A 12,975-nucleotide genomic window follows, 5' to 3' on the forward strand; every position below is an offset into this window, starting at 1 on the left:
ATAATTAACATACTTTATAGAAGACATTCTGGGCTACTAATTGACTAGCCTTTGTTTAGATGAATATAAACACATTACTTAATAATGCCAAATTCAGAAATATTCCTTTCATTGCTTTATTTTTGCAGTTTGGATTATCTAGAATCTTCCTAAATGAAATTTATTCAAGCTATTAGTCCATAGCTATGATATAGGGATTCTGTGCTATGAATAATTAGATAATCAATATTTCTATTATTTAAATAGGTGCATTTTCTCATTTCATGTCAAGACTTTAAAGTGGTCTACTTGTCCAGCAAAACTGGACTGGCTACTAAAATCTCACTAAGATTGAAGTTAGTAAATTATGTGTAACATTGCAGTCCAAAATATTTAACTTTTTTTAAAAAATAATGAAATAGAAGCTAAATGCAAATGAATTGATTCCTATTGACAAATGAGATACTAAGTTTTCAGGAACCTATAAAGATAGAATTGTAAAACAATATAAACCTGAAATACATGTATATTTCTTATGAAACATAAATGTATGTCTGTAGACTTTTATATGAGCTGTTAAAAAAGCAGAACCTTGGCTAATGTAAACTAATCCAGTTTTCATGAAAGAAAAGTTTTTATAGTGTTTATGCTTTCTAGCCACACTTGCTTTCTGATATCATTCAACTAGTTAAAGTAGCAAAATCTCACAATGCGATACCCATGATTAAACCTCATAATCTTCTGCATAAGCATATTTATAAATGCACAATCCTTCACTACTTGTGGTTGATTCAATATTTAGTCAAAATTAACATAAAAATGTCTGAAGGAGGGATGACTGAGGGGGAGGTTTAAAAAAAATCAAGATGTCAATCACAACAATGTATTCAAATCTCTATCCTTTTTACATTTGATGCCACACATGTGAAAAGAGTAGGGCTTTGACTGCTTTTTTGTAGCTGTTATGCTGCCCTGTTACATTTATCCTTATGAACACCACCAAATTTAAGTCCTACTGCTTATAATTTATCTATGCTGAATATAATTTATTTCCCAGTAACAACAATTATATTACTTACAGATTTTACATTAATTCTTACCAATTAGTAAGCGCTTCCTTGTTCTAACTGATCCACAGTCCACCCCGCAGGCAGAAAATTTTGACCAGGTGGTGAACAGGCAGTCATCTTGGCAAGGAATTTGGCAGAGTTGTGTTAAAGGTGGTAAAGGCCCTGCATATTTGAGGCATTCACCAATATCAGCCTGGCTGCCATCTTGTTTGCGACATGTAATAGCTGGAAGCAGGAAAGCAGAAGGAATTATAACAAACTGACAGGCTTTTTATTGGTTAGACAACATAGCAGCTAACAATAGGCACCCACTTTTGATTTAGAAGCAAGGCAATATGTTCATGAATAATATTATTTCCCCTGAGAACTCTCCACAAAGGATTTATTTTCAAATATTAGGAAACACAGAATAATGCATATCTCCCATGTAATTCAAATCAGCAGTTGATCCAAACAATGCGACATAGAAATACAAGTATACTGTGAAGGAAAGAATAGTATTATATATTACTCCCTACTTTATAGCATAATTTAACTTCTCTGTATAGTTCATTCTAAGAATAATAGATTAATGGAGAAAAAAAACCTGATTCTTCCTCCAATTCTAAATATACTGAGATTATGCATACGTAAAAAAATTTAAATCTGGAAACAGCTCCTCTTGGAAAATAAAATTGGTGGAAAATCAGAAACAACATGCATTTGAATATTATAATGAAGTTTAACAAAACACAAAAGATTTCCTTTCCAATAGCAATGCCATAAAGAAATCTGCAGACATGAAAATATTTGAAATGCCATTTCAAGGCATTTCATAATAGAATACATTCCTATATATTATAGAGGACAAGATATAGTTTCCTTGAAAGTGTCCATTGGAATGATATTTCATTTCATGTTATAAGCCAAGCGCTATCTTTGACTAGCAATTCTACCACTTCATAAAACTCTTAACTAGGCATGGACAACTTACTGTCTCCAACCCCTTTTCATGTAACAGAGAAAAGGCTGCCTGTTCCAGTTCTATATAAAAAGCAAAAATTAAACAAAATGCTTTAGCCACATTTCCTGTTTTATGAAGATTTTCTTGCTAATGTGTCATGCTGATTTCAAAAACATTTACCCCCAATAACCTATGAACTAAAGTCTAGGAGGAGATTTAATTTTGTAAATGAGACCTTCCCAAGAATTAAAATTCTGATTATATTCATTCAGCCAAGGCCAGATAGTCCTCAACCTATAACTGAGCCCAAAATTTATTTTTGTGAGACATTTGTTAAGCCCTATAAGTGGCTTAACAAACATTTTATGACCTTTCTTGCCACAGTTATTAAGTAAATCCCTGCAGTTGTTAAGTTAGTAAAATGGTTCTTAAGTGAATTGGCTTTCCCATTGACTTTGCTTGTCAGAAGGTCCAAAAATCAAGGAAAGGGGGGACGCTGACACTGAAACCATCATAAATATGAGTCAGTTGCTGAATTTTGATCGTGTGACTGTGGGGATGCTGCAATGGTCATAAGTATGGAAAGTGGTTTAAGTCACTTTTTTTTAAGTGCCATTGTAACGTTGAATGGTCACTAAATATACTATTGTAAGTTGAGAATTACCTGTACTCTTTTGGCCAACCAGCTCATTGGTTATCCACTTTCTAAAAATGAGAAAGGTAGGATTTAGTCTCTCTCCCAGCCAAAATATTTTGAGGGGCAGGGGCTGGTGGTATTAGACTAAGTAAAAGGAGGGGAGCCCACAGGAAATGATCAGAAGCCAATGGATTACAAGTTGCTGGTTGGCCATTTCATGCAAACATCCATATGTCTTACATTACCTATATATGCTGCTCAAAAAAATAAAGGGAACACAAAAATAAGACATCCTAGATCTGAATGAATGAAATATTCTTATTAAATACTTTGTTCATTACATAGTTGAATGTGCTGACAACAAAATCACACAAAAATTATCAATGGAAATCAAATTTAGCAACCCAGGGAGGTCTGGATTTGGAGTTACACTCAAAATTAAAGTAAAAAACAAAATTAAAGTTAAAAAACACTACAGGCTGATCCAACTTTGATGTAATGTCCTTAAAACAAGTCAAAATGAGGCTCAGTAGTGTGTGTGGCCTCCACGTGTCTGTATTACCTCCCTACAATGCCTGGGCATGCTCCTGGTGAGGTGGAGAATGGTCTCCTGAGGGATCACCTCCCATACCTGGACTAAAGCATTCCCCAACTCCTGGACAGCCTGTGGTGGCATTGGTGGATGGAGCGAGACATGATGTCCCAGATATGCTCAATTGGATTCAGGTCTGAGGAACGGGCAGGCTGGTCCATAGCATCAACACCTTCATCTTGCAGGAACTGCTGACACATTCCAGCCACATGAGGTCTAGCATTATCTTGTATTAGGAGAAACCCAGGGCCAACCGCACCAGCATATGGTCTCACAAGGGTTCTGAGGATCTCATCTCGGTACCTAATGGCAGTCAGGCTACCTCTGGCGAGCACATGGAGGGCTGTGCGCCCCCCTAAAGAAATGCTACCCCACACCATTACTGACCCACTGCCAAACTGGTCATGCTGGAGGATGTTGCAGGCAGCAGAACATTCTCCACAGCATCTCCAGACCCTGTCACATCTGTCACATGTGCTCAGTGTGAACCTGCTTTCCTCTGTGAAGAGCACAGGGCGCCAGTGGCGAATTTGCCAATCTTGGTGTTCTCTGGCAAATGCCAAACGTCCTGCACAGTGTTGGACTATAAGCACAACCCCCACCTGTGGACGTCAGGCCCGCATACCACGCTCATGGAGTCTGTTTCTGACCATTTGAGCAGCCACATGCTCATTTGTGGCCCACTGGAGGTCATTTTGCAGGGCTCTGGCAGTGCTTCTCCTGTCCCTCCTTGCACAAAGGTGGAGGTAGCAGTCCTGATGCTGGCTTGTTGCCCTCCTACGGCCTCCTCCTCATCTCCTAATGTACTGGCCTGTCTCCTGGTAGTGCCTCCATGCTCTGGACACTACGCTGACAGACACAGCAAACCTTCTTGCCACAGCTCGCATTGATGTGCCATCCTGGATGAGCTGCACTACCTAAGCCACTTGTGTGGGTTGTAGACTCCGTCTCATGCTACCACTAGAGTGAAAGCACCGCCAACATTCAAAAGTGACCAAACCATCAGCCAGAAAGCATAGGAACTGAGAAGTGGTCTGTGGTCACCACCTGCAGAACCACTCCTTTATTGGAGAAGTCTTGCTAACTGCCTATGCTTTCCACCTGTTGTCTATTCCATTTGCACAACAGCAGGTGAAATTGATTGTCAATCAGTGTTGCTACCTAAGTGGACAGTTTGATTTCACAGAAGTGTGATTGACTTGGAGTTACATTGTGTTGTTTAAGTGACCCCTTTATTTTTTTGAGCAGTGTATAACATCTAGAGCAAGACAAAAGGGAAAACACCATTTGCTCAGACCACCTCAGCTGCAGGTAGACAATTAGATACAGGCAAAATTATTCAGGTGATATCTTCTGAAAATTTAGATTTGCCCTTAGGTATCTCAAAGCTGTGTCAGAAATAAATTAGTTCAGCTGCACAAATGATAGTGTAAGGATATATTAATACGAAACTGATTCAGGAATGGAAGAGTGCTCACACAGCTGATGGCTATCTGGCATGAAATGAATTATCGCTGTCAGGGTATATATAGGTAGCATTCCCTAATTCCCAAAAATCTTTGTTATTAGCAGAACATATTAATGAGAAATTATTTAATAAGCCATACAAAGAAAGCTATGGTAAGCAATATAATAATATACTTATATGCCAGTCCATGAAAACCTTAAATTTATACACATTCTAAAAGAATTTAAGTTGCACATTCTGTCATCTAAGCCCACCATTTTACTTACACAGTGTAAATAGCATTTGAGACTAGAAATCAGTCTCTTGTCACATTGTGCCAGGCTAATAATTAATCATTCTGCTCACATTAAATTGATTACAAGCATTAAAACTCTAAGAATCAGAAATGTGCTTATTCTGGATTAACCACAAAGAATTGTAAAATATGTCCATAAATTGCAAGGATGCAATTGCCAATTATATCCAATTTAACAAGTATCTAGTTCACTTAACATATTAGTCATCTGCTTGACATCTAAGGTTTCCTAAAAGTTATCTGAAATAAACTGCATTTCTAATGTTGCAGACAGAAGACTGATAAATTATAGCTGATAGTATTGCTTAAAATCTACCACAAGGGGACCTGGACTCATAAATTAATATTATGTGGATAATTAAATACAAAGTCTGCCCTGTGTATGAAAATAATTTTAATGAAAAAAAAATCCCTAAACTATTTATATTGCCTAGTCAAATACAACCAAAATATAGAAGCTGTAAAAAATGTACTGAAGTTATTAAATTGCTTTAAGGCATTTTATATTTCATACAAATTATGCATTATTTATTCATGTGTATTTGTAATTGCCTGTTATCTTCAAAGACAATATTTCCATGACCCCACTTTTTTTTAAAGCACATATTTACTCTGAAAATATAGGATGAAATACTGAAAATGCCACATTCTTTTATGAAAAGATTCTTAGCCCTGATGTTCCCACAGCATATTACAGGCCGATTTCCCATGTACAATACTGTACAAAATTGTTAGACAGATGTGCAAAAATGCTGTAAATTAAGAATGCTTTCAGAAATAGAAGCATTAATAGTTTATTTTTGATCAATTAACAAAATGGAAAAGAAATGAAAAGAAATCCAAATCAAATCAATGTTTGGTGTGACAACCCTTCACAACAGCATCAATTCTTACCCTTGCACAAAGCCGGAGATTTTATAGGATTAGAGACAGGTGTATGATTAACCAATTATACCAAGCAGGTGTTAATAATTATCAATTTCTTATGTAGGTTGAAACACAGTCAATAACCGAAACAGAAACAGCTGTGTATGAGATTTAAAACTGGGTGAGGAACAGCCAAACTCTGCTACTAAGCTGAGATTGTGGAAAACACTGTTATGACACAGGTTATATACCATGGCAGAACAGAACACAGGAACAAGACACAAGGTAGTTATACTGTATCAGCAAGGTCTCTCCCAGTCTGCATTTCAAAGCAGACTGGGGTTTCAAGATGTGCTGCTCAAGTTCTTTTGAAGAAACACAAAAAATGGGCAACACTGAAGAACATAGATGCAGTGGTCGACCAAGGAAACTTAATGCACAGATTAAAGACACATCATACCTACTTCCCTTCAACATTGGAAGCTGTCCAGCAGTGCCATCACAACAGAATTGGTGGAAACCAGTGGGACCCAAGAATACCCATCTACCGCTCGGAAAAGTCTGGCCAGAAGTGGTCTTCATGGAAGAATTGCATCCCAAAAGCCATACAGCCAAAATGGAAACACAAAGTGACTCAACTATGCATGAAAACATAGGGGGTGGGGTGCAGAAAAATGGCAGCAGATGCTCTGACTGATGAATCAAAATTGGAAAGATTGTAGCAGGAAGCAGTTTGTTCACCAAAGGGATAGAGAGGGCATAATAATGAGTACATTCAGGCAACAATGAAACATGGTGGAGGTTCCTTGCAAATTTGGGACTGCATTTCTGCAAATAGGGTTGGAGATTTTGTCAAAATCAAAGGTGTCCTAAATGCTGAGAAATGCAGGAAGATATCTATCCATTATGCTATGCCACCAGGAAGATGTATGATTGGCCCCAAATTTATTCTGCAGCAGGACAATGGCCTCAAGCATACAGCCAAAGTCATTAAGAACTATCTTAAGCATAAAGAAAAAAAGAAGTAGTCCTGGAATTGATTGTTTTCCCCCCACCAGAACCCTGATCTCAACATCATCAAGTCTTTTTGGGAATTACATAAGAGACGAGGCAGCCTACACCCATAGAAGATCTACGGTTAGTTCTCCAAGCTGTGTGGAACCACCGTGAAGGAATCTTGCTAAATTCCTTCAAAAATGGTGTACAAGGGTACCTAGAAGAATTAATGCTGTTGTGAAGACAAAGGGTTGTCACACCAAATATTGATTTGATTTGGATTTCTTTCCTTTTTATTTACTTTCCATTTTGTTAATTGATAAAAAAATGAACTATTAACACTTCTATTCCTGAGAGCATTCTTAATTTATAGCATTTTTGCACAACTACCTAACATTTTTGCACAGTGCAAAATGTGTTTGTGCGTGCGCACACGCACACACACACACACAAAGTTATCCACACATTTTTTATTTATTGAATTTATTGAATTTATTATTTATTCATTTACAGAATGACTAATGAAAAATACAGAATGTCTAATCATCTGAATTTCTAAATTGATTTAATCAAAAGATCTGCATCCAGATACCTATAAAATTTGATTTTCTTTTTCTGCACATCATGAAATTTTTTGAAAAATAAATTGCAAAAGTGTAAGGAGTAAGAAGTCATGACTCTTTCTACTGTTTTCACCTAGCTATATTAATGAATATCACATACTTAGGTTAAACTAAACTAAGTGGGGTTTTCACATATTTACACTTTTGGAAATTTGCTTTTCTTTTCATGTTAGTTTTTGACTGGACAACATATATTCTAATACCATTTCTGTTCTTGTTGCAGGTTTTGATTAAGTAAGTCCATTTTGATTTTTCTAAGTTCAGGTTTCATTTGGAAGAAATATATTTTATTATTTTCCAGGAAATCCTACTTTTTTCTCAAAGACATCAAGGTAGCAAAGGTGGGTCTCTGTTCACATTTTATATACTCAGTAGCAATAGGATTGGTTTGGTATATAACAGATAATAAGAGTTGGAACAAGAATATAAGGCCTAAGCATTTGCAGACGACCTTGTATTCGGATAACAGATAATCAGTATATGTAAGTATATGTAAGGATGAGGTGCCAAAAAAAAGTTAAGATGATAGTGTTGATGGTGTGACTGAAGTCCTGATGCATTTTCACCTGCACTGCATAGGTAATACACATAAAAAGGACAAAACACTTTGACTGCACAATTGTGGATGCCATCATGTCTTTGTAAAATGCTTCCCTGTCTCCCACAGGTGCCTGGGAGATTCAGTAACTTCTGAAATTGCTGCTGTGTGTAACATTTTTTTTTTAAATGATGAACTTTGTTTAACAAAATGTATTTGGCTCCTCAATTAACAAAAGTGGGTGGTAATTTGTTTAGAACTATTCAGAATAACAGAGTTGGAAGGGACCTTGGTGGACTTCTAGTCCAATCCTCTGCTCAGGCAGGACACTGTATACTATTTCAGACAAATGGTTGTCCAAGTTCTTCTTATAAACTTCTAGTATGGGAACATCCACAATTTCTGGAGGCAAGTCATTCCACTGATTAATTGTTCTCACTGTCAGGAAATTTCTCCTTAGTTTTAGGTTGCTTCTCTCCTTGATTGGTTTCCATACATCGCTTCTTCTCCTGCCTTCAGATGCTTTGGAGAGTAGGTTGACTCCCTCTTCTTTATGGCAAACCCTTAGATATTGGAACACTGCTATCATGTCAACTCTATTCTATTTGAATTGTTGTAACTTTAAGTCCTGTTCATATTTATTTTCATCCTTTTTTTTTGGGTGAAGCAAAAGGCCAAACTGCATTGAATTATCTTACTTTCTTGTTTTTTTCTTTGGGTAGCAAGAGTTTTTAATTCTTTCTAATGGTTCTTACCTACAGACCTACATTCCTAAAATTGGATGAGTTATTATCTTTGTTTATAATACAGGCATATCAAGAAAAGCTTTCTGCCCAAGTTGGAACACAATTGCCACCAATATTTTTCTAGTGCCATGCAAAGATAAGTAATTCCAGATGAATCATTCTGGTGTTCTAATCTCTCTTGTATGATCATATCAAACTGAGTCACAACTGTTAGTTTTTTTGCCATTGGAGTTCTTCAGCAAACTGTTAAGTTTTTGAAGACCAGGAATGTAAAATGTAATTCTATGTAAAAGCAGCATCAAATGTCTAATGTATAGACATTGCCTGGTTTCAGTTGTGAATTTCAAACTAATATCAGAGCTAATTCTTGAGAATGTGTGTGTGTGTGTTTTATCCCCTCTTAAAGTTTATTTTCCCAAAGTTGCTGGTGCTATTAACAGAATATTTGAATTGGTTTATCGTGGTAAGTATATAGCAAGTAACGAGTTGGGGAGAGAGAAGTAGAGGGAACCTAAAAATGTGTTTACTTATAGAACAGAAAGAAAACTGGCCTCTAATTAAAGTTGTGGCATATTCATTTACATTGGTATGATTTGAAACAAAAGCACAATTATGCAAGACATAGAGTCAGAGTTCTGTTGAAGGATGACTTCTTCTGTTAATTTTCCAAATCATTCCTGAACTCATCCCAGCTCAGTGTGATTTTTTTTAAAAAAGCTGAAAACACAAACATATTACTTTAATTATAATAGCAATGTGTGCATTTATTCCAATTACAACTGGGAACTGACAAGGGTAAGCTTCTTCCACGCTTTCACTTAATTTTTGCCATCTTCATTTCATTTCTAATTAACACAGGGAAAACAGCACTAAATGAGAAAGATTAACTGTCAAGATATACATATTGGAACCATTTCCTTCTGATATAGCTAAACATGGCATCCACATCTGGCACAGAAGGGCAAAGGCCAACAATCTTTCTATTGTTGCTTTACTATTCATTATTAATTTAATGACAGACATTTCCCCTCCCTAGAAGAAAAGCCCAAGACCAAGTGGTTGGATGCCTCTACTTACAGCTTAGAATGGAAGAGTGCAATGCTGAGCTACTCAGGGGCTACATAGCCAGGAAATCCCAATGATCACCTAAAAGTTGTCACCAAACTCTGGCTTTGAATGTGAAAGAAGGGGGAAATTACTAAAACCCTTGTGGAGCAATCATATTAGCTGTGTTTAATTAATGAAATTTGTTTTAATTAAAATGCAAATTAAATCAAATCAAATTATTGTCCTGGCCCCAGTTTTGTCTTGGCTTACTATCTGGAGTGCAGTCCTAGTGTTTTAGTTAAAGGCCACTCTCATCTCTTGTCCTGAAAAATGATGTGCTACCTGGTCTGGAGGGATTCTGGGAAAGTGAAAATGGAAACTACAATAACAACAGCAGCAGTAACAGAATAATCTAGTGCTGTTCATCACTGAATAGAGTGCTACTCATGTCATAATTGCTTGTTGCTGCTACTTAGCTGTTCACTTACTGGAAAGATTTCCAAAGTGATGCTGAAGAGAGGATTCTGTTTACAGCTCCCACAGTCTATATGCTAAATCTGGGATTGACTATGTACTATGATTAGACTCATTAGAATAACAGAGTTCAAAGGTATCTTGGAGGTCTTCTAGTCCAGTGATCCCCAACCACCGGGCCCCGGACCGGTACTGATCCGTGGATCATTTTGTACCAGGCCGCCTATTTTGCTTGGGCGCCGCCATCTTGTTTCGACCGAGCTTGAGAAAGTGCTTCCGGGTGAGCTTGTCAGTCATTGGTTGGAAAGCGGCATTTGGGTGCTGAAGGAATCCTCGCGCCTTAGTTTCATCAAAGGGGGGGGGCGGCTTTGAACGAAGAGCCATCCCGATGGGGGAATCTCGCGTTACTCAGGAGGAGATTAAGAAAGAGCCCGAAAAGCCCATCGATTGTGAGAAGGTACAAAGGAGGTGCTGAAGGTGGCGGGGAGAAGCGGGGGATGGCTGGCTGACCGGTCGCTCGGCTCGCCTTGCCTTGGTCGTGCATGCTGATGCTGGTACCAGTCCATGGATTGGTCTGTGGATTGTACCTGTCCATGGTACAAAAAAGGTTGGGGACCACTGTTCTAGTCAACTGCCTCCTCAGGCAGGGAACTCTACACCACTTCAGACAAATGGTTGTCCAATCTCTTCTTTAAAATTTCCAGTTTTAGAACACCCATAACTTCTGGAGGCATGTTGTTCCACTGATTAATTGCTCTAATTGTCAGGAAATTTCTCCTTAGTTCTAGGCTGCTTCTCTCCTTGATTAGTTTCCACCCATTGCTTCCTGTCCTGCCTTCAGGTGCTTTGGAGAATAGCTTGACTCCCTCTTCTTTGTGGCAGCCCCTGAGATATTGGAACACTGCTATCACGTCTCCCCTAGTCCTTCATTTAATCAAATTAGACAAATCCAATTCCAGAAACCGTTCTTTATATGTTTTAGTCTCCAGTCCCACAATCATCATATTAACAATATTCTGTCCTTAGAGCTGTATATATTGAATAACAGGACACCTCACAATACAAGCAACAATCTCAGAACATGAGTAGCTGAAGAGGGGAAAATCTTCATGAATGTGTAAATATAACAGTGATCTCCATATGATGAATATCATGAATCAATTTTAGTGTTTCTAACCTCTTGCTTGTAGACCTGGGCCACATGTCTCTTGGGCACCTGGGCTGTCTTGCCGAACATACCATGGTACAAGTTGGCACCGGCGCCATTTGTGTGTCTTCCATCTGCATAAAAAAAAAACCCACCAAAATGTCTATGTGAACACAGGTCACATTATGCTTACTTTCAATAAGTCTGACAAAATGGCAACCTCAAGCTGATCCTTGCTGGGGCTGAAAAATAGGATCATACCTGATAACGTGGATGGCAAAGAAAATTTAAAAATAGCAATCATCGTCATCATCCAGAAGAAAGAAATAGCAATCTATTATTTTTTCAGCAAGGAAAACTACATACATGCATCTATCACAGCTTCATTACCAACAAGAGATTCTAAAGATTCTTAAATATAGACACAGAAAAATAATCACATGACTTTCCATTTAACTTTATGTGTTGCTCTGTCCACTTACACTGAAATTAAAGTTAATTCTGTTATCTTTACCCTGATTATCTTCATATATTTAAAAAAATGTGGCTGAAAGTCAATTTTTGTTGCCAGCAACTAGATAGTTACTTGCATGTAGAACTTTTCAGCCTAATCTATAACCTGGGTTTTCCGGATCATCTTCCATTCAACTACACATCATCTAAAACTGTAATTAGCTTTGTCAAGCTAACCCTTTTCCCAGTGTTGGAAAGAGAGAGAGAGAGAGGGAGGGTGGGAGAGGGAGGGGGAGAGAACACCAGCTTCTTATAGTTTCATAAATAAAGAAAAACTGCTATCAATTTATAAGTTCCCCTCAAAGAAACTTCCACCTCCCTCCATGCATGCAAAATGCATCATATCCAAATTGTTTAAGTGTGATTCTTGGCCTTCCCCAAAAATGATCCTTCTGTGTTCTAGAGTAGGGGTCGCCAACTTTTTGGACCTCAGGGACCACCAAATTCATAATTTTAGATCCCAGGGACCACTAACTGGTTCTGTGGGCATGGCCTAATTTGTGGGGTGTGGTTTGGTGGTCATGTGACTGACTGTGCATGGCTTGTTTGTAAATATTATAAATATTTATATAAATATTGAATTTTTTATAAAAAAGAGCAACTTTTACCCAAAATCAGGCAAAGCAAGCAGCTTGAGTTGCTCACAGAATCATTCAGTGATCTATCTATCTGCCATCGGCAAGCTCAGTCTCTCAAATTTGCTTGCCATGAGTCTGCACTGAATTTGCTTGCAAGCAAACTTTCAGTCCTAAGGGAGGTTCGGCTCTGCTGAGCTGAAGATCTAAAGACTAGCTAGAAAGCAAGAAATCCAACCATTTCCTGCTTCCTAGCTAATCTAAATCTCCCAACACAGTACAACAGATGATGGTCGGAAAAAGGAAAAATAGCAATTTAGCAGGCAAGTTTACCAGGTAAGGAGTGAGTGGGCGGGGAGGGTTCCCGCGGGCCATGTGGGTGGCGCAGCCTTGTGTTTCTGTGCAGCCTTGATTAATTGCTTTTGAGGGGTGCTCTGGGGGTGAGATTTCTCTGCGGCCCACCAA

At 38.0% G+C, this 12,975-nt stretch overlaps 1 protein-coding gene across 7 annotated transcripts in view; it reads right to left on the bottom strand.

Moving 5' to 3' along the window:
* The window catches only part of THSD7A (thrombospondin type 1 domain containing 7A), a 323,850-nt gene that overhangs the window by 63,576 nt on the left and 247,299 nt on the right, over positions 1-12,975 (bottom strand). For all 7 annotated transcript variants that reach the window (XR_015740118.1, XR_015740117.1, XR_015740116.1 and 4 more), the window contains exons 14-15: positions 11,453-11,556; positions 1,080-1,274 (exon numbers count right to left, since the gene is read on the bottom strand). Coding sequence is in view for 4 of the 7 variants with exons in the window: in XM_026706331.2 (XP_026562116.1) it covers positions 1,080-1,274; positions 11,453-11,556 (299 nt within the window). In the remaining 3 variants the exon portion in view is untranslated. The remainder of the gene's footprint in view (positions 1-1,079; positions 1,275-11,452; positions 11,557-12,975) is intronic.

This window comes from Pseudonaja textilis, chromosome Z (assembly GCF_049901715.1).
Source record: "Pseudonaja textilis isolate UNSWEBS1 chromosome Z, rPseTex1.2, whole genome shotgun sequence".
NCBI classification, from domain to species: Eukaryota; Metazoa; Chordata; class Lepidosauria; order Squamata; family Elapidae; genus Pseudonaja; species Pseudonaja textilis.